Source organism: Carassius carassius, chromosome 6 (genome assembly GCF_963082965.1).
Source record: "Carassius carassius chromosome 6, fCarCar2.1, whole genome shotgun sequence".
In the NCBI taxonomy this organism is placed as follows: domain Eukaryota; kingdom Metazoa; phylum Chordata; class Actinopteri; order Cypriniformes; family Cyprinidae; genus Carassius; species Carassius carassius.
In genome coordinates this window covers 34,927,560-34,949,764 of record NC_081760.1, presented here as the reverse complement: position 1 = coordinate 34,949,764, position 22,205 = coordinate 34,927,560, and the positions used below count along the sequence as shown (strand labels likewise).

The 22,205-nt window shown below is 39.7% G+C and overlaps 1 protein-coding gene and 1 long non-coding RNA gene across 2 annotated transcripts; one reads left to right on the top strand and one right to left on the bottom strand.

Annotated features, from left to right (window-relative positions):
* Window positions 1–9,032: 9,032 nt before the first annotated feature.
* On the bottom strand, window positions 9,033–10,961 carry LOC132142735 (uncharacterized). Its single transcript, XR_009434103.1, has 2 exons — window positions 10,404–10,961; window positions 9,033–9,339 (listed from the first exon to the last, which is right to left on the bottom strand). It is a non-coding gene; the product is annotated as an uncharacterized LOC132142735 (long non-coding RNA).
* Window positions 10,962–16,675: 5,714 nt separating this feature from the next.
* On the top strand, window positions 16,676–18,806 carry LOC132142008 (U2 small nuclear ribonucleoprotein B''-like). The gene is made up of 7 exons (XM_059551655.1): window positions 16,676–16,777; window positions 16,999–17,093; window positions 17,196–17,368; window positions 17,702–17,833; window positions 17,917–17,958; window positions 18,080–18,168; window positions 18,453–18,806. Exons 2-7 carry the CDS (start codon window positions 17,030–17,032, stop codon window positions 18,610–18,612), a joined length of 660 nt encoding a protein of 219 aa, XP_059407638.1. The 5' UTR covers window positions 16,676–16,777; window positions 16,999–17,029; the 3' UTR covers window positions 18,613–18,806.
* Window positions 18,807–22,205: the final 3,399 nt, after the last annotated feature.

Sequence of the window (22,205 nt, the reverse complement as noted above, 5' to 3'; positions counted from 1 at the left end):
CAGACGTCTATCAGCCACCATCACAGGACCTTATGGCAGAGCTCATAACAGCACTGAGAGACATTAGAATGACACAACACAAGGAGTCTCCCAGACATCCTGAGCCCCATCATTCAGTACCCGGGGTACAGACACCAGAGTACTGTGTACCCTACACCCCACAAAGATGTGAGTCACTGCACGAAGAGCTGCAACCCTCTCACTACCATGAGACAGTGTACCGCGGGCCTAAACCCACAATCCCTACATTCACCAAAGGGGATCCGAGAGAGTTTGCCAGACTTAAGGTTGCTCTGGAGAACCTACTGCCTGTTGATGCTACAGAGCGTTTTAAATACCAGATCCTGGTGGATCACCTGAAGTATGAGGAGGCACTTCTAATAGCGGACTCGTATACAAACTCACTGCAGCCCTACACTGACACTATGACAAGCCTAATTGAGCACTATGGACAGCCTCACCAGCTAGCCCTCAGGAAAATAGCTGATTTAATGGAGGCCCCCAATATTGCACGGGGTGACTCCAGTGGGTTTAAGCGATTCGCCTTGAAAGTGAGAGCACTCGTGGCGATGTTAGACCAACTTGGGGACACTGGAAAGACTGAGCTTCACTGTGGTTCACATGTAACACGGCTTATGTCTAAACTGCCACATGATATACGGGCCGAATTTAAGAGATTCCTCTACCCAATGCGTGTTACAATCCCAAGCCTATTGCACTTTTCTGACTGGCTTGACTACGAGCTGAAGATGCAGGAGACGGTGTATAAGCCTCTAACCAGTGAAAACAAGAGCAGAGTAGGACCCAGAACAGAGCGCTGCCGTGACGCTAGGAGTGGTAAGAATACCAACATCATGCATACCACAGACCAACCCGAGAATACACTGACAGTAGAGAAGGCCTTATCTAGCATCAAGCAGCCAGAGAGGACAGCATACTGCCCTTACTGCTCGAACACGCAACACTTCCTAGATAAGTGTGCAAACTTTGCACAGCTTACAGTGGAACAGATAACAGCGTGGATAAAGACTAACAAGAGGTGCTGGCGATGCGGTCGCACACACCAGGCTGCACAGTGCCGCTTGAAAATGACATGTCACAAGTGTAAGGGGAGACACCTGCAAGCTTTGCATGAAGTGAATATAAAACCTGCAGCTGAGGATACATCCTGCCTTATCAGCACAACTAATGAAGTGCTGTATGTGGACAGGCGGGCTGGATGCAGCCAAGTGCTACTGAAAGTGACTAAAGTGCTGCTGCGCAATGGTGAAAACACCTTAGAGACATATGCCATCCTAGATGATGGATCGGAGCGGACCATTCTCCTCCCTGCTGCAGCACAGAGCCTTAAGCTTACTGGTGAACCGGAAAATCTGATCCTCAGAACTGTTCAGCAAGATATCAGGGTTCTGCACGGCACTGCAGTGTCGTTATCCATCTCCCCAGTAGACTATCCAAAGAAGTCCTACAAGATACACAGAGCATTCACTGCTGATCAACTGGGTCTGGCTGAACACACTTACTCAATGAAGGCACTTCAGAGGAAGCACAAACATTTAAGAGGCCTCCCTCTCCAGACGATTAACAGAGTGCAACCCCTGTTGTTAATCGGGTCAGATTATACCCACTTAATCACTCCAGTGGAGCCGGTGTGGGACCCCACGGGGGACCAGCCGCAGTGAAGACAAAGTTAGGCTGGACACTTCAGGGGCCGATCAGGTATAGCAAGCAGCAGGCAACATCACAACAGTGTCTGCACATCTACACCCTCTCACCCACTAACAAGCTTCTACAGAGTGTAGAGAGATTGTGGCAGCTGGATGTTCTGCCTTACAGGAGTGAAAAGCTTGTCACACGCTCCAGGCAGGATCAGGAAGCAGTCCGCCTGCTGGAGGCAAAGACCACACGAGTAGATGTTGATGGAATTCAGCGCTACGCTACTCCCCTCCTCAGGGTGAAGAACATACCACTGCTTCAGGCACCTAAGGAGGCTGTGCTAGCTAATCTCCGCAGTACAGAGAGGCGTCTGCGGCGAGACCCTCAAAGATCAGCAGCATACTGTGCAGAGATTGGAAAGCTGGAAAATGCGGGCTATGCAGTTAAAGTGTCAGAAGAGGAGCTGAGTAAAGCAGCTGAGTCCTGGTTCATCCCACATCACATGGTGAGCCATAACGGAAAGAACAGGATTGTGTTCAACTGTTCCTTCATGTATAAGGGAAACAACCTCAATGAGCTGCTGTTGCCTGGGCCCACCTTAAGTTCCAGTCTACTGGGTGTACTGCTGCGCTTCAGAGAGCATGCAATTGCTATCAGCAGTGATATCAAGGGCATGTTTCATCAGGTGAGGCTGCTCCCCGAAGACAAGCCCTTGCTTCGCTTCCTGTGGCGAGACCTGAATACAGAGAAACCACCCAGCATCTACACATGGCAAGTCCTTCCGTTTGGCACCACATGTAGCCCCTGTTGTGCAACTTATGCGCTGCAAAAACATGTGTTTGACCATAATCAGCCAGGTGAAGATGTTCGAGTGTCAATAGAACGATCCTTTTATGTGGATTACTGTCTGCAAAGCCTCCCATCTGTTGAAGAAGCTCGTCACCTGGTCGACAAACTGACCTCACTGTTGGCTACAGGTGGACTTGAGTTACGCCAGTGGGCCAGTAACACCCCTGAGGTCATCAGCCATCTCCCCAAAGAAGCAAGATCTGAGAGCAGTGAGTTGTGGCTCAACGAGACAGGTACTGACCCACAGGAGCTGGCCCTAGGACTCCGCTGGCTTTGCAATTCAGACACTTTAAGGTATAAATACCGTATGCTGGACCAACCTACACCCACCATGCGAAACACATACAGAGTCCTGGCACGCCTGTTCGACCCTCTGGGATTTATCGTCCCCTTCACTACACGGGCCAAGGTCTTAGTGCAGCACTTGTGGGACAAACAGAGAGACTGGGATGACCCTTCACTGCCTGAAGATGTGCTGCAGCCATGGCTGAGGTGGGAGGAAGAATTGCAGTATCTCTCCCAGATTCTACTGCCTCGCTGCTATGTGAGCCCTGAGATGAACACTTCAAACCTCCAGAGAGACTTACACATCTTTGCTGATGCGTCAGAGAAGGCATACGGCTCAGTAGCCTATCTGCGCATGGAGGGTTCACAGGGCCGTGTGGAAGTGTCATTCCTGCATGCTAGATCCAGAGTGGCCCCGAAGAAGCAGCAATCAATACCAAGACTAGAACTGTGTGCTGCCCTGACAGCTGCACAGCTAGCTGCACTACTTCAAAGAGAGCTGACTATGAACATCCGCAATGTTATATGTTGGACCGACTCCACAACAGTACTTACATGGCTTCAGTCCGACTCCTGTCGGTACAAGGTATTCGTGGGAACAAGAATAGCTGAAATCCAGGAGCTGACTGATGTCCGGGCCTGGAGATATGTGGGTTCTGCCAACAACCCAGCTGATGACATAACGCAGGGAAAACACTGCTGGAACTGGCTGGTAAGAACAGATGGAGTCAGGGCCCTGCCTTCTTACACCAGTCGTCTGAATTCTGGCCTACACAGCCAGCCACAGAGGTGACCGAGAATCCTGCTGAGCTGCGAAAACCCACTATCTGCTGTCTCACTACAAGTATACAGACATCTCTGCCACCAAATGCTGATCAGTTTTCCTCATTAAGAGCACTGATAGAAGCGGTTGCACAATCTAGCCCTGTGTCATCAGTGAGCCCAGTCAGTCTTTCTGCTGATGACTACCGAGAAGCAGAGAGAGAAGTATTGAGACGAGCCCAGCAGGACAGCTTTGCTGAGGAGCTCAGTCTCTTGAGTACCGGTAAGCCAGTAGCTGCCACCAGTAGGCTGATCTCCCTAGCACCAGAATATGACAAGACTGTGAGACTCATCCGGGTTGGAGGAAGGCTCCGCCGCAGCGACCAGTTGGAACCAGAATCTATTCACCCAGTGGTCCTGGACCATCGGCATAAAGTGACCCAGCTCATTATTCAGGACATGGACAAGAGCCTTCACCATCCAGGATCAGAGCGCCTTTTTGCAGAGCTGCGGCGAAAATACTGGATTCTGCATGGCCGTGAAGCTGTCAAGCGCCATCAGCACTCCTGTCCGGACTGCCAGAGATGGAGAGCCTCTCCAGTAGTGCCCAAGATGGCAGACCTCCCACAGTCTAGACTACAGCTGCTGAAGCCCCCGTTCTTCTCTACGGGCATGGACTGTTTCGGGCCTTTCACAGTGAAGGTTGGCCGTCTCCATGAGAAGAGATGGGGCATACTATTTAAATGCCTGACAACGCGTGCTGTGCATGTGGATATTCTGTCCAGTATGGACTCGGATTCCTTTTTGATGGCCCTCCGCCGTTTTATAGCATGAAGGGGTAAACCAGCAGGGCTCTGGTCTGACCAGGGCACTAATTTTAAGGGAGGTGAAAGAGAACTCCAGGAGGCCTTCAGGTCATTACACCCCACACTCCAAACTCAACTGGCTAAACACCAGATTAGGTTTCAGTTTAACCCCCCAAGCGCACCACACTTTGGAGGAGTATGGGAAAGGGAAGTGAGGTCTGTTAAAGCTGCACTGTATGCCACCATCCAATCACAGACTGTCCCCGAAGAGGTCTTGCGGACAGTACTTATTGAAGTAGAAGGGATCTTAAATTCTAAGCCACTGGGTTACGTATCAACAGATGTGGCTGATGCTGACCCAGTAACCCCCAACTTGCTCCTCATGGGGCGGCTAGACCCCTCTTTACCACAGGCTGTGTATGCTGAGTCTGAGCTCCTGAGTCGCCGCCGTTGGAGACATACTCAGGTGCTGGCTGACCAGTTTTGGTCCCACTTTATACGACACTACCTCCCGACTCTTCAGACTCGCTCTAAGTGGCACAAGGACCCTGCTCAGTTGCAAACTGGAACCATAGTGATGGTGGTGGACCCACAGCTGCCCAGAGCACAGTGGCCTTTAGGTCATGTCACTGAGGTTATTCCAGGAACTGATGGGAGAGTCAGGACTGCAGTAGTCAAAGTCAAGGACAAAATCTACACGAGGCCTGTCGCTCGCCTTGTAGCTCTGCCTGCCATACCAGCCACTGATACGGTCAGTCCTTCTTAGAGTGGCAAATATAGTGTAACAAATTTGGGGGCGGCTGTGACGAAGGACGACTACTTTCAGGCAGATAAAACTGACTGTTTGAGAAGCAGCCAATCAGAATTGTCACTGCGCTCTGCGGCTTGCGGAAGCAGACAGCTTTAGTTTCAGTTTCGAAACACTTGGAAGAGATCGCTGACGTTGAAAGACTGTGTAGTGTTATTTTTATAAATAATATAAGAAAGTGACGCTGTACTTATTTACAAGCTCCTAGTATTGTGTGCGTGCAACTACCAAATCACACACATATACTTTAAACCTTTATTTCAATAAAACACCTAAAAGGAACATCTCGTCTGCATTCTAATCGATGCCCCCTGGTGGTCACAACCTTCCAAAGACCAGTCAATTATACAGTCCTTAACAATCACCAAAACATGCATATTCAACTGGGGTATATAAACAGGCAGGCGGGAAACTTTGGCGCCCCCAGCCGACATGGACGAAGTACACGGTGGAGAGGCAGGGCAAGCGAGAAGCACCTGGCTGCAGCCTGCAGATCGAGGCGGGGCTGCACCTGGGGCGGGGTTGCACGTGCAGCCCCGCCCCATACCTACTCTTATTGGTTCAATCGTCTTTCATAGACTTACATGATAGGAAATGTGTGCGTAGTTGGTGTAGGACGGAGAATGCTGTTTAAAAAGCTAAAAACGCTGTACAGTTTTATAAAGCCTTCATAATGCACAAAAGAACAAAAAAAAAACATTAGCCTCTAACTCGCCACGTCCCTGAAATGATTGTTTTGTTAAATTAAGCTGATCTTTAGGCTAACATACGAATATAGTAAATTAATTGGGTTGATTATCCACAGTAAGACGATCAGGTCTTCAGATAGAATAATTAATTATAAATTAAATAATTGTAGAAAATTTGATTATTTCATACCATCAGAGTGTGAGAAAGGAAAATGAAAGGGGTGTATCATTACTGTTTTTATTTATATAGCATGACAAGACAATTATTGTTACATATAATTATCCGTCATGCAGTTGTTAAATGACACTGCAATAGTCTAATGTGTCTGCCAATTTAATTTTTATGAAACTTTTAATTTTCTTTACTACATTGCAAAACATAGACTCTTTCTTCTCTTTATATCAGGAAAATATGCTGCTCCTCGTTATTTGAAAGAAATCGATAAACTTTTATTTCTATCGGCCAGTGATGATTCTGAAAGGACATACCTGTAAACAGTTGCTATAGTAACGAACACAATTTGATGATAATTGTGGTCTTATTTTAGTGCAGTCTCACAGCCACTGTCAAATATTGAGATACACTTTATAAAGTATCATCTATTTATATTAAATTGGTATCTTCTCCGATATCCATTTTGTGACCATTGAGCCGATTCTTTTCAATCAGCTGGAATGATTCGGGACATTCTACGTTTAATGTGGCTTAATGAATTAAAACAGTGTTTTTAAAAGACCAAACTCAGTAAACAAATTAATAATAAAGCATTTTATTCACTGACAGGCAGATGAGTCCAGAATAAGAATGCAATGCGTTTAATTACGTGTTAAGCATTTTCCTCCCATAGAAAACCATTAGACTAAAAGGAAAACGCGTAACGTGGCGTAATGCATTAAAACGTGTATTAAAAAGACCAAACTCAGTAAACATTTTTAATAACACATTTTATTTACAGACAAGCAGGTTATGGGTGGAAATTAAACGCTTTGTGTTCGTATTCTGTGCTCATATCTGCTTGTCTGTGAATAGAATGCTTTATTAAAAATTTGTTTACTGAGTTTGGTCTTTTTAAAACACTGTTTTAATGCATAAAGCCACGTAGCCTACTTTAACGTTAAGCGTGCTTTTAGAACGTCCCAATTATTAATTTGTGAATTAATCTGGTCAAGAAGAGTAAACTTGCAGCACCTAACATCTCTTGATTCAATAAATCAGACATAGTGAGTCAAGTTAACAATAAAAAACTGCATTATAGTAAAGGCTTTATAAAACTGTACAGCGTTTTTAGCTTTTTAAACAGCATTCTCCATCCTACACCAACTACGCACACATTTCCTATCATGTATGTTTTTGAAAGACGATCGAACCAATCAGAGTAGGTGTGGGGCGGGGCTGCACGTGCAACCCCGCCCCAGGTGCAGCCCCGCCTCGATCTGCAGGCTGCAGCGGGGTGTACTTGTATATATCAGGCGTCTTGTGAGGCGACGTAGCTAGTTCAGACACTTAGTACACGTACTATTTTTGATAAATTTCTTACGTACGCCGTCGTCACGTCGCCGCCTATGATTGGTTCCAACAGTAACGTCGCCGTGACGTTGCCGCGGGTCTGTCGTCTGACGTCTCTATCAATCCCATTCAAAAATTCACACGGGCTGACGGCGACGGAAGGGTAGACTGCTCCTTCGCCTTCTTCAGGGTAGACTTAGAAAAGTCATTATCTACCCGCCATACGCACTCACAATTTTCGAGAAGACTGGCTGAAAGAATTCAGCTGACTGAGGTACTTTAAATAGCCGAATTGCATGATTTGCGAGTACTGTAGCAGCTGCCCCCAGGACTACGGAGAATACAATGTTTGCCGACAGTGCAGGCTCTTCGCAGTTAAATCACAACACACTGTTTAAACACAACCTCAGCCGAAAACATGGAGTACACCGTGAAATGATTATTCGAAAACTCCACTGCTTGATGCTGCTTTTAAAAAAAACGACTGTAAATCGGAGCGCAGATGAGGCAGAGATAATATTGAAATATAACACGGCCTACTTCGGTCCGTGTACGTTTTGATAGTTTGTTTTTTCGTTTGAAACACAAAACAAAATAACGAGAAACCACTTGTTTTTCGTTTGTCGTTTTAAACCAAAAACAAATAAATGTGCCTATCCAGACATCACCAGTCACGTTTAATGAGCGAATTGTTGGGCTCAATACAGTTGGTAATATAGGTTAACCTAAGAACTTGTTGTGTGTGCAGAGTTGTTACTGTTAGCGCTATATTATATAATTAAATTTATATTTAATGTGGTTTCCACCGTAATGGACAGCGAACTGACAGCGATTCAACGAGAATTCCCACGTGACGTCATGCGTAGGCCTAATAACGTTACTAATAATGAGGGGGATTGGGATTCCGCCATCAAAATAACAGTCCCTATCTCGTCTTTGCCATTCGATTGAAACCCTCGTAAAACTTGTGTTGGTCCTCAAATATAATTTTATCCTAACGCATCATATCTATTTTCAAAAAGCCCAAGGACACGCTGTTACCTCGCTCACGTTATACAGTGTTAATAGAAATGTATTGAACAGGCTAGTTAACTAATAGTGATAGTAGTTTGTTTATAATACAATCAAAAACGACATATGTGAAGGTTCTCAGTCCTCCATGTAACGTTAATAATCCAACGAAGTTTAAAATCAAGGGCAGTTCAAAACGATTACAGACACCAGTAGGTGTCGCACTGTGTCTGCTTTGTGCGAGCTACTGTCATGGAGATATTGATTTATGTTCTGTAATTAAAACACTTTCCATTATTTTCATTACAACTGTGCTTTCACAAATCACGTTTCTTAGCACAGCTGCTTAAGGCATTAGCCTACTTAATAAAATGAGCTCTTTCTCCTCATGTTTGATTGTCTGATTTACATGTGCTATTATACTGCGTGAAGTTTTAGGAGTTGACTGTAACACTCACAAATTTAAAAACATGTCTCACATATAGGCCTTCAGTCCAGTGGGGTGTGTGGTTCTAGTGTGTATAATAGACAACAAGCAGTATGTCATGCAAGTGAACATAATTTATTTTATTAAAATATTTTTATTAATTTATTATTTGCATAAAATAACATAAAATGAATACAACAAAAGGAGTTCTGCAAGTGAGAATAATAGAAAATAAAATTGAACAATTTATTAATTGCATAAAATAACATAACAGATGAACATAACCAAACTTAACCATTTAACTTAACTTAAAACCTAAACCTAAAATAAAAACTAACTAAAACAATCCCCTAACTAATAGTGTCCTTCAAAACATTCACAATCTCCCCCATCCCTGTAATTAAAAAAAAAAATTCTTGGAACATCTCGTCCCATGCATTTTGGGCAGTGCTGCGAGGTAGTTGCCCACGGCTCAGCGCAGACCCGACATCCAACGAGGCTGCGGCAGCACGGTGCCACAACTGGGTTTTCCATCACATCTGCAAGATTCAGAATATTTTTCAACAAATATTTCAACAGTTGTCTCAAGAAATGTCTCATTTCACTTGTTAGTGTTACAGTGTGTTAATAGTTATATATTCCCATTGACTGCAATAATTAAATTTTAATAAAAATTGTAGTCATAGTAATGATATGTCTAAACATTCCCTTGTATCCCCTATATATCTCTGGTGTCATAAGCCTCTTGTTCTATATTGTATGACAGTAACATCCAGATTTTTTTTTCTGCTGGTTACATCTTCACTGAAGCTACATCACACTTATATTTATACAAATATAAAAATCCAATATGCCATTGTTTTATAGCTGCAGGATTCCATTAAACATAAAATGTTTCGGCACATTTCCCTGTAATTAAGCAGTACATATTTGTTTTCTTCTGAAACCCTGGGTTCTGTAGTAGAATCTAAAATAAATCTTTGAACAAAGTTTGGCAGTGCAGTGTCCGTTTATAATGTTGAACCCTTTAATGTGACAGGCGACTTTCAATGGGGTAATGCTATGACTTGATTTTACTGTAGAATATGACTTGTTTGTAGATAATTTACAACTGACTAACCTCTGCATATAAGGCACTGAAACATTGACCTGACTGTTGCCACCTGGTCACCAGTCAGAGCCACCGTGCTGACCCTATTTGCCCGAGCATATAGCTCCAGGTCCCGCAGTGCTTGAATGCTTATGCTGATTAAGACACACAGGCTAGGTGTACAGACACATTCTCATTTCTTAATTTTATGCCATTCTAAAACCTTTTTACGTTAACATTGAAATATAAAGACAGTGCTGCAAGTCTGATCATAAGTAAGGACATTCAAAGTATGGACAGATGAGGTCACCACCAAGGAGAGCCTTGAGGATTATACATCATCAGTGTGACACGTTACATCAGCAAATGGCGGTGATCACCTGACTGGAAACATCACAAATTGCCATGGGATGTGCACGGCCCAGGACCGGAGGGCTCTGCAGCGGGAGATTAAAACTGCTCAGAAGATCACTGGTACCCAGAGCCAAAAGGATACAAAAGGACAGTACCCACCCAGTCACAGCCTGTTCATCCTGCTGCCTTCTGGGAAGAGATATAGAAGTTTCTGCTGCCGCACCAACAGACTGCAGAGCAACTTTTCCCCCCAAGCTATCAGACTCTTAAACTATAGTTCATCCTCAGCACTGCTCCACTGATCATAGTTTATTTCTGTTTACCATTTTTATAATTGCTTCTATATTAGCCTGATAATGTCTGCTACGTACCAGAAGGAAGTTACAAACTCAATTTATACTTTATACTATTATATATATTATATTGTGACAAAATATACCCACCTACCTTAAAGAAGAATAAAGTGAATGTTTTGGAAAGGCAGAGTCAAAAGTTATGACCTTAAAATGATTGAAATGTTGTGGAAGGATGAGGAAGCAAGCAGCTCATGTTAGGAAACCCACCAACATCCAAGAGTTGAAGCTGTTCTGTACAGAGGAATGGGCAAAGATTCGTCCAAGTCAATAAGCAGGACGTATCAAAAGTTACTGGAAACGTTTTGTTGCAGTTATTGCTGATATAATCAGCGTTGACAGCCTGTTTTTAGTAATGTAATTATGTTTTTTTTTTGAGGACCTTGTAAAATGTTCTTACCTTAGGACTTAACAAATGTTCTGCAGCCATTGATTGTACATGCAATGCCCTTGAAAGCATGTATGTGCTATATAAAGTTTAAAGACTTGTATGGATTCTCTTCACTTGCATGACACAATCGGAGTTTTGTATGTTAAACAAACTGGAATGTGTATAGAGAAGAAAGATTCACACAGTATATAGCACACTGGTAAATCATTCTTTTGGCCAGATGGCCTACATTAGGATTAGGACATGTCTGATGTGAGTTTGTTGTCTGAGCTGCTATAAGAAGCTGATAGCAGTGTTAGAATCAGGTTAAAACAGAATCAGGTTTAACTCTGGGCTGGGTGAATGATGATGATGATAACTAGGCAAATAAGATCAAAAACAAAATAAAATGAACAACAATAAATACATCTGTATCAGTAATCTTGATTTAAAACAGTTACCAAAGACACCATACAGTCAGTCATTTAAGTACTGCTACCTGCTGGTAGAAAGGGGGAACAGTTGTCCATTACGGTGGAAACCACATTAAATATAAATTTAATTATATAATATAGCTCTAACAGTAACAACTCTGCACACACAATAAGTTCTTAGGTTAACCTATATTACCAACTGTATTGAGCCAAACAATGCGCTCATTAAACGTGACTGGTGATGTCTGGATAGGCACGATATTAAATAGCTGTAATAAAGTACTGTTGCTAACATATTTATTCCGGTCCAGGTTTATATAAGGCTATTTATTAATTGATTTTTCTTCTTCTAACGTTACTCTGGTATAACGTTAGCGCTGCATATTATGACCGTTCTAAAAGCTTGGCTTTTATTTTGATAGGCCATATTTACTATTACTTCCGGGTCACGTGGCTAACCTGTCTGTATTTCAATGTAGATCTTCAAACGAAAAAATGGAAAAAGGAATTTCAAAAAAACAAAATCGGACCGTTATTTGATTTTGGTTTTGTCATTTTTCGTTTTTGGATTCAGAACCAAAAACGGGAGAACGGCTCTTTTTTTACCGTTTCTTTGTTTTTGGTTTGAAACGACAAACGAAAAACAGGTGGTTTCTCGTTATTTTGTTTTGTGTTTCAAACGAAAAAACAAACTATCAAAACGTACACGGACCTTTTCGAATCCGTGTATCATTCGTTCTTTCGTTTTTCTAATTGAAACCAAAAATGGAAAAATAAAAAACGACTTGTTTTTTAAAAATCTGTTTCCAAAACGAAAATAAAAAAAAACGGATAAAGATTCGTTTTCCGATTTTCAAATTTGTGCTAATATCAAAAAAAAAAAAAAAAAACGGATATCAAGCGTGTGTGTTTCACTTTGGTGTTTTCGTCTGATGCTAGTTAGTGACGGTCGTTCTTGAACGATTCGGTCATTTTAAACGAATCTTTAATGTGACTCGGGAAGAACGAGTCGTCTCTGGGAGTGATTCGTTCAGTCGCATATGGTTCTAGTTCACCTTTTTCTAGTTCACCGGAAAGAGAATTGATTAGTTCTTTTTTTATTTGATTAATGATAATTTACGAAAGATAAAAGTACAGATAGGTAATGTCAATATTGCATACAAAGAAGTGGCATTATATGCAAAGCACCATTTACAGACGTATGTAAACATAAAAATAAATAATACTAATCGAAAACTTTAACAAAATATATTAAAAAGATTAAATAGCATTGAAAAGATTAAACATTTTTGACAGCCTTAAGATTTTTGGAAGATTAAATAGTTTGGATATACTGTTGAACCTCTTTTTAAAAAAACAAAAACAAAAAAAAAACAATATATAATGGATTTTGATGAGTGAATTTACTGCGGTGAATATGACATTTTGCAAGAAGTCATAATTGGTTAATAATTGAATATACATAAATTTTGTCTTTTTGAATATTAAAGAAGCCAAACAGTACATCCTTAAAAAGCAAAGAGAAACCCTGTAGCAAGAAGTCATAATTGGTTAATAATGAAATATACATAAATTTTGTCTTTTTGAATATTAAAGAAGCCAGACAGTACATCCTTAAAAAGCAAAGAGAAACCCTGTAGCACACTGCGATAGATAACATTAGAGAATTCATTCCAAAATAGCTGTGTGTGAGGACAATCCCAAACGATATGTATATCAGTTTCATTAGGGTCTCCACAAAAACAACAGCTTGTATCTATGTCTGATTTAAACCTTTTCAAAAACACTTTAGCTGGGTAAAATCTGTGTAACAATTTGAATGAGATTTCTCTAACCTTGTTAGTTATTATATATTCCAAAGACAGAGTCCATACTTTTTTCTCATCAATATGATCAACCACATTCCTCCAATAAGAAACCACATGGAGTCGTTACACGCTCCTTCTGAAAAAGTGATCTAATCTTATAGTGACGTGATGAAGGATACTGGACAAAGTCGTGGCCTAGTTGTTAGAGTGTTTGACTCCTAACCCTAGGGTTGTGGGTTCGAGTCTTGGTCTGGCTATACCACAACTGAGGTGCCCTTGAGCAAGGCACTGAACCCCAACTGCTCGCCGGGTGCCGCAGCATAAATGATGCCCACTGCTCCGGGTGTGTGCTCACAGTGTGTGTGTGTTCACTGCTGTGTGTGTGCACTTTGGATGGGTTAAATGCAGAGCACAAATTCTGAGTATTGGTCACCATATTGGCTGAATGTCACATCACTTTTTCACTTTCATGTAACAAAAAGCATAGTTTACCTACTGGGATTTCAAATGGGTGTAAAGATAAAGATAAAGTGCTGGATGATCTAATGAGTCCCTTGAAAGCGTAACAACTCCTTTAGGAATAGTGTCCATGATGATGGAGAATTCTTTGGGAGTTACTGGAAAATTACATTTACATAAGAATTTTTTGTGACTTAAAATAAGACCTTCCAAGTTAAAGAACTAGGAAACAACCAAAACAAATTTCCAAATGAAGTACGGCTGAGAGGTGCTTAAAAATGAATGACCATGCAAGTAATGCCTGTTTATGAAATTTGGTTAAATTGTAAGGGATTCTAGCAATATTATAAATACAGATCAATAGGAAAGGGAGACCACCTAATTTGGAAAAGTAGTCATTGGGGATAAAAATCCATATTGAGTTTGGATTACACAAACACTGTCTTATCCAATTAATTTTGAAAGTGTTGTTCAAAGAAGAGAAATCAAGGAAATTAAACCCACCATAATCATATGTGTTCATTAATAAGTACTCTTTATTAACTTTGTTACAACATTCAGTGTATAGAAAATAACCATTATGACAGAAATTTGTACATTTATAAACTGTAAGCTCAGAAATGCAGTATCTGTAAGAGTAAATAATAATTATAATAATGATGATGATAATAATAATGATTAGGCACCTGTTTGTAAGGAAGCATGTAAATTCATCTATCCAATGCTGTCACGTCACGTGACAAAAGAACGAATGATAGGATAAAGCCTTTTATACAGTCTTTATTATTATTATTATTATAATTATTAAACAATACAAACATTAAAACATTAAGGCAATACACTTAAAATCATAAAGACAAATAATAATAATATACACAGAGATTTGTTGCCAGGGTAACTCCAGTCTATGGTCAAAGCTTATGGGTCTGTCACGTGAGGAGCGACTCGAAAACCCGAAAGACTCAAGAGATGAACTAATCAATTCTCTAACACCGGCACCCACTGCATTGACTGAAACAGGTGAACTAGACTATTCCTGTACAGACACTATAGAATTTTGCGCATGCGCGACTGAACGAATCACTCCCAGAGACGACTCGTTCTTCCCGAGTCACATTAAAGATTCGTTTAAAATGACCGAATCGTTCAAGAACGACCGTCACTAACTAGCATCAGACGAAAACACCAAAGTGAAACACACACGCTTGTTATCCGTTTTTTTTATTTTTGATATTAGCACAAATTTGAAAATCAAATTTTTTTTGCATTTTTGGTTTCAATCAGAAAAACGAAAGAACGAATGATACTTTGGTCATTTGATTTTCTATTTAAAAATAAATAAAGATAAATGAGAAACGGTTTGATTTTCGTTTTTTCGTTTTGTTTAAGAAACGGAAAACGAAAATTTAGCTGCATTTTTCGTATTTTTGTTTGTGGGTAAAAAATGAGATTATGCGTTAATATTTGTTTGAATGTGTGGGCGGCGCTGAAACGCCCCTTTCATCCCTTCTGTATACTGCACCGACAAGCGGCAACCGCAAGCTCAGTTCATTTTCACCAGGAGAGAAGCGGCAGACAGCAGAGCATATTAATCCCGCGGATTCTTTGCTAGTGGTGCTTGCAAGATAAAATAATAATAATAACAATAATAATTAATTAATTAATTAATTAAATTAAATTAATAATAAAATAAAAAATAATATTATAATTTTCCAGCTGCTGCATGTTATTGACAAAGCAGACTTGACAACTTTATTATTTTAATTATTTTAATTTTTATTTATTTTATTCTAGGCCATTCATAAAAAAAAAAAAAATAGGAAAAACCCAACCCACATTTATAATAAAATTTATATTAAAATAAGTTAAGTTTTCCCCATAATTAGTCTACTTTAAATGTTTTAATTATAGGCTATAGGCTACTTAGAATTATGAACTGAATTCACGAATTCTGTAGATGACAGTATGAATATAGTGATGGTGTGACATCATTACAGATAATGAGTTCAGACGGGAAACACTGCACCTCTCGTTGGTTTCATTTGAATTACATAGGCCTAAATATAAAATTATTATTATTATTTTTCTATTTAAATTGATTATTTTAAAAGTAGACATGTCCAGCTAGACATGGTTCGTCTGATGCATGAGCCTGGTTCATTTCTGACGTTTCAGAAAGAAGTTAATGTAGACCGAGATGGCAGAAAGCACATCGTGTTGAGTTTTGTAAGGTTTTCGTGTTATTTAGGGTGTTTTACGATCCAAATTGACGGAGCTGAAGCTCTTTCCCCTGTTTTCGGGATGGAAGGTGTGGATCGGGATCCGCCGATCAGAGAAGTGCAGCAGACTACACTACAAGATAAAGCTTCAGTTGCTGTTGTTTGTAATAGCAAATGAAAACATAGGCTACTTGTGAGGTTTTTCTTAAATAGGTATAGAATAAAATTAGTAGGCTAAAAATCCGCATATTTCATGTCATAAATACCACCACATAAAGCACCACTAGTATAGAATCCGCGGGATTAATATGCTCTGCTGTCTGCCGCTTCTCTCCTGGTGAAAATGAACTGAGCTTGCGGTTGCCGCTTGTCGGTGCAGTACAGAAGGGATGAAAAGGGGCGTTTCAGCGCCGCCCACACATTCAAACAAATATTAAAGCATAATCTCATTTTTTACCCACAAACAAAAATACGAAAAATGCAGCTAAATTTTCGTTTTCCGTTTCTTAAACAAAACGAAAAAACGAAAATCAAACCGTTTCTCATTTATCTTTATTTATTTTTAAATAGAAAATCAAATGACCAAAAGATACACGGACCCATAATTTATATATGTCTGTCTAACTGAAAACTGCCTAGCAGCCACTCTTATATCTATCTTAAAGTATTTGTAGGGTTACTTGCTTTTAAGCATTTTAAACTTGCACTCCATACTATCAAACCTGGGTGTCGAGGCCAAGTTTATATAAATCCTCCTCACTCTTGTGTTTTAGATGCAATGTTTATATCACTCCGCGACAGCAGGTGGCGTAACGAGCGGAAACTGTTTCACAACGATACACGAAAAGAACAAGAAGCTTCGCCAGTTTCCGCTTGAGCTCAGCAGTGTGGTGAGTGTGAGGCGGTTCATTCCGTTTTATTGTTGTAGTAATGTTTTATAAATCATTTTTACCCTTGTATTATAAACTTGTGTATATTATAACTAGTTTGTACTAGTAGAAATACTAAACAGAAGACACTTCGTGTGTTTTGTCATTCTGTACGTTAGTTGCTGACATTTACTGCTTACTGCGTTCATTCTCTTTTTCTTTGCCTTTTCTCTTTATTTCAGTTCAGTGTGGTTTTACCTGATATTATTAATCATGGACATACGACCGAATCACACTATCTATATCAACAATGTAAATGATAAGATCAAGAAAGAAGGTAATGTCTAGTTTATAGTGAATATGAGCAGAACAGAATTGATTGATTGATTGTTTGATCACAGAATCTGCATCTTTGTAAAGCTTGTTTTTTTTTCTACAGAGCTGAAGAGATCACTGTATGCCTTGTTCTCCCAGTTCGGCCAGGTTATGGACATTGTTGCGATGAAGACCATGAAGATGAGGGGTCAGGCGTTTGTTATCTTCAGAGAGCTCGCTGCAGCCACCAATGCCCTCAGACAGCTTCAGGGCTTCCCTTTCTACAACAAACCCATGGTCAGTGACACAGGCGTCGCTCGCAGCTCACAGGGACTACACAGTAGTCGCTTGACCTTCATGTAACTGATACGATTAGCATTTCAGAAAATAATGAGCAGAATATGGTCCTTTGATTCACTTTAACCTTCAACTAGAATTCGATCGCTCTAGAAGTACATCTATAATGTGAAAAATGTAATTTACTCTGCTATATGATGTTTCTTTCATCTGCGAATCACTGAGGGTGTTTATGAGATGTTATCATCCGTATTATTCATCAGTTCACGCATTATAAAGTATTAGAAATGATTAACACATTTCTCAGTCGCTGACCTAAGCATGTACTTATAGCGGATCCAGTATGCAAAAACAGACTCGGACCTGATCTCTAAGATGAGAGGCACATATGGAGATAAAGAGAAGAAGAAAGAGAAGAAAAAGAAGGCTCAGGAACAGGCCGCCAATGTTAATAAGAAGCCAGCGGTGAGTTGAAATGCATCATGTTTGCTGATATTGATGTGACGGCCAAGTTGTGGTGAAATGTTGTTTGTTTGTTTTCCCTGCAGGACGGTCTGAACACACAACCTCCTCCACCTGCCACAGTCCAGGTCTGTCACACAACTTACACACGTATATTGTGATTAGATTTTTTTTAGGATTTGTAATGATACATTGTTGTATATATCTGAAATTCTAAGTCACTCAATACATTATTTTATATTGATGTAGGTCCCTGACAACCCACCGAATTATATTCTGTTCCTGAATAATCTCCCAGAGGAAACCAACGAGATGATGCTCTCCATGTTATTCAACCAGTAAGTTTTAAACACCGTTTAGAAAAAAAGTTTTAGTAATTCATAGAAATGTTTTTCTATAAACCTTTTTATTTTATCTATTTATTTTTGGCATATAAATTAGAATATTTTGATATGAACTTTTTTTGTGTGTGGATATTAATGTAGAAAACCTTAATTAAACTTGATTTATGGAAACCTTTTGATTAAAAATGCATGAATATTGACAACCAGTTCTTTTAGCTAGATTTATCTGCTCCGATTTTTATTATTTTTTTACTCTCTGTCTTGTTCCATCTGTTTAGGTTTCCAGGGTTTAAAGAAGTGCGTCTAGTTCCTGGAAAGCACGACATTGCGTTTGTGGAGTTTGAGGGTGAGGCTCAAGCTGGAGTCGCAAAGGATGCCTTACAGGGATTCAGAATCACAGCCACGTGTGCCATGAAAATCACATATGCTAAAAAATGACCTGGCTCACACTCACTGGACTCTGAGGCTTTGATCAGGGGATCCTCGTCTTTACATTCAGAATCATCTTTTAACAAACATGTTTGTTCAATGACTGTTTAGTATTCTTTTGCTTTTGTATGGGAATGAGTTGTTCACTGAGGACCGATCTTTATTTTGTATTGTGGACTAATAAAATTAGCCTTTAAAATAAATAGTGTGTATTTTTATGACATTTTAGTTTTCTGCTTGAGCTTAAAGGAAAGGTTCCCAAAATTAAGGCATTATTTACTCAACCTCGTGTTGTTCCAAACCATTTTTATATAGTTTCTTTAAATCATAACTGTACGACTTGAGATTAGTTGTAAAATGTCAGGCATGAACTCTCTGTGCCTGACGAAAGGACTAAAATACTTGGTTTGGCACAAAATCGTGTAACATTTATGTGCGTCAGCACTCAAGGCTCTGTAAATCTTGCTCTGAGGTGCAACTCGCTTATGAATTTGGGCACAAGCTGACAGGTGCATCAATAACATCACAACATTGACAGAAACACTATGGTTATACTGCAAACACTGTTCCGCATTTTCATTAACTCTGTATCAATTGTGTGTTTTGTTGATACTTTGCAAAGATGTGCATTTTATTGTAGGCAAACTTGGGGAAACTATCATAAAGCAGCAGAATATTCACCATCAGTCGTGTTTAAATTTTAGCAGAGACTGGTCTCATTATTTACACAGTTGGGGATCTGACCACCGAGGCAAGTGACATTAGACACGCTTTAAAATGTCGTGATGAGAGGTTTGCATAATAACTGACAGACACTATCAAATTAGTCCCAGGCTCAGCACATAATGACCCATCACTAAAGTGTCATTTCAATACATAAAATAGAGGAAGAAAAAAAAAACATTAAAAGCTTTCTGTTAAATGCGTTAAATGGACAGGAAAAAAAATTTCCCTACAGGTTTTTTTTTCAACAGGTCAATTAAAAGGTAAGGACAAGCAGTTCTCACAGACCATTGCATCAACTTTTATGCAAGAGCCAATGAAAGGAATGAACAATATGAAACTAACTCAAACAGAAGTATTGCTCGACTCTGAAGTACAGGAATTAGTTTCTAAAAGACCTTGGCTGTATGTCACTAAATCATTTTGCAAGTTACTGAACACTGGTGATGCACAGCTGGCTTCCTCAAATCCAGTGACCTTTAATAATGGTTGGTTCTGGAAGTCTGAACAAAAATATTTCAAACCTGGAAGACTTTGGGCGTGTAATTTTCGTGTATTTAATTTCGTGTTTGTGTATTAATGTTTGTTCATATAATGCAGGGATCCCCAAAAGTTTTTGTCAGCAAAAAGCCATTTGCCATAACTTGAGATATCCCTGAGGAAGTTAATATTTCAATAAATGAAGACATTGGCATGTTAATGCAACATAATGTTTAATGCGCTTCATGATGATAATATCAAATAATGTAATATAGTTATTTCTCTTTTTTAATAAAATATGGTACATTTAATGGTAAGTTTAAAACAAGTTAGGTAAAAAATAATCTAAAAGGTACTCAGAATAAATGACCTAACATGAGTAATCGAGACTAAGTTACTACAACTTTCATCATGAAATCTCTAATCAGTAAAGGACTACAATGTGAAAGTAATCTACACAGATCTGCTTGCAAACAAAACAGCCTAGCAGCCACCCAAAAGGTTTACAATGTTTTAACATCGAACAACTATGCAGCTGTGGTAAGTTAACTGCAAGAAATAGTTCTCACAGCAAGTTTTCTTATAAAGAAAAGGCAATGAGAAGCTATCAGTGACTGTCATCCCTGGTTTACTCTCTAAATGAGCAGACTACCGATTTCTCGCCATCATGACAGCACAATCATCAGTCTCTGACATCAGGTAGCCTCACACACTCTGTGGAGTAACTCAAGCATGCTGGACATTCAGACAGTGTGTTAGTGACGGACGTGGAGGTGTCTGCTCCGAGTTCACCGGGTCTCTCATGCAGTTTAATGGATGTACACAGCTGTCCACCATTAAAGGCTCACTGCTTCTTCACTTCCTGTTATAATGAGCTTCACTCATTATGACGGGTATGTTCTAATTTTGTCCTGCAGCTTTGCTACAAGATCACTGTTTGATATCCAGCTGCTTGTGGATTCAGTGCTGCTATTATGGCTCGTTTTGTGTGTGAGTGATTTAGAGAAAGGGAGGGATATTTTTGTCCATGCAGAAATCTAGCGTACTCTCCTATCCGAGCTGTAAATCCAAAAGATGTTCAGGAATGATTCTGTCAGGGAGTGAAGGATTGTGTGTGTGGAGGACAGCATAATGCTCTTTGATAGATTATGTGTCTACATATGAATAAATCTTCAACACGACACCTGTTTCACTTTATGTTTTATCTAGATGGCTTGTCCTTCTTAAACAGAAACTCATCTTGTGAATCTCACAAAAATGTGTCCAAGTCATATTTCAACCCTAAATTAAAAGAAAACAAATTATATTTTGCATTAAGGCAATAAAGCCTGTTTTAGGTTCAGTTTTTCTGACAAATTACAAGTTCTGGAAGCTTTCTCACCTCCATCACATTTTTGTGGATTGTCTACATGACATACTTTCATTGTAACATTATTTTAATAATTAAACACATTTTACTATTCTGTTATGACTTTTTCCACTACAGTAATGAGATTTTAGGGGGGAAATTTGACACGTTTGGGGGAAAAAGTTAATGTTCTAAAGCCTTCAGTATTTTTAAGTTAAATATATCTTCTGTTTTCCTTTAGATTCTTGGGTGAAATGTAGACATCTTTTTCATGGGTTTCAAGATGTTGATTTATTTACCCAATAAAATTGCCTGATAAAATCCCTTCTCATCTGCCAGTGCAGTCTGCGTATCGGGGGCAATTGCTGACCCTTTATCACTTTGTCAGTTGTTTATATCTCAGGCTAAACAAGATTTTTTTCTATCAAGGTTTTTATTGGTACCTGAAATAGAACAAAAGGCTAAAAAAGTCAGGAGGCTATATATATATATATATATATATATATATATATATATACACACACAGTACAGACCAAAAGTTTGGACACACCTTCTCATTCAAAGAGTTTTCTTTATTTTCATGACTATGAAAATTGTCACTATGAAAAGAGTCACACTGAAGGCATCAAGGGCTATTTGATCAAGAAGGAGAGTGATGGGGTGCTGCGCCAGATGACCTGGCCTCCACAGTCACCGGACCTGAACCCAATCGAGATGGTTTAGGGGTGAGCTGGACCGCAGACAGAAGGCAAAAGGGCCAACAAGTGCTAAGCATCTCTCGGGGAACTCCTCCAAGACTGTTGGAAGACCATTTCAGGTGACTACCTCTTGAAGCTCATCAAGAGAATGCCAAGAGTGTGCAAAGCAGTAATCAAAGCAAAAGGTGGCTACTTTGAAGAACCTATATGACATATTTACAGTTGTTTCACACTTTTTTGTTATGTATATAATTCCATATATAATTCCACATGTGTTAATTCATAGTTTTGATGCCTTCAGTGTGAATCTACAATTTTCATAGTCATGAAAATAAAGAAAACTCTTTGAATGA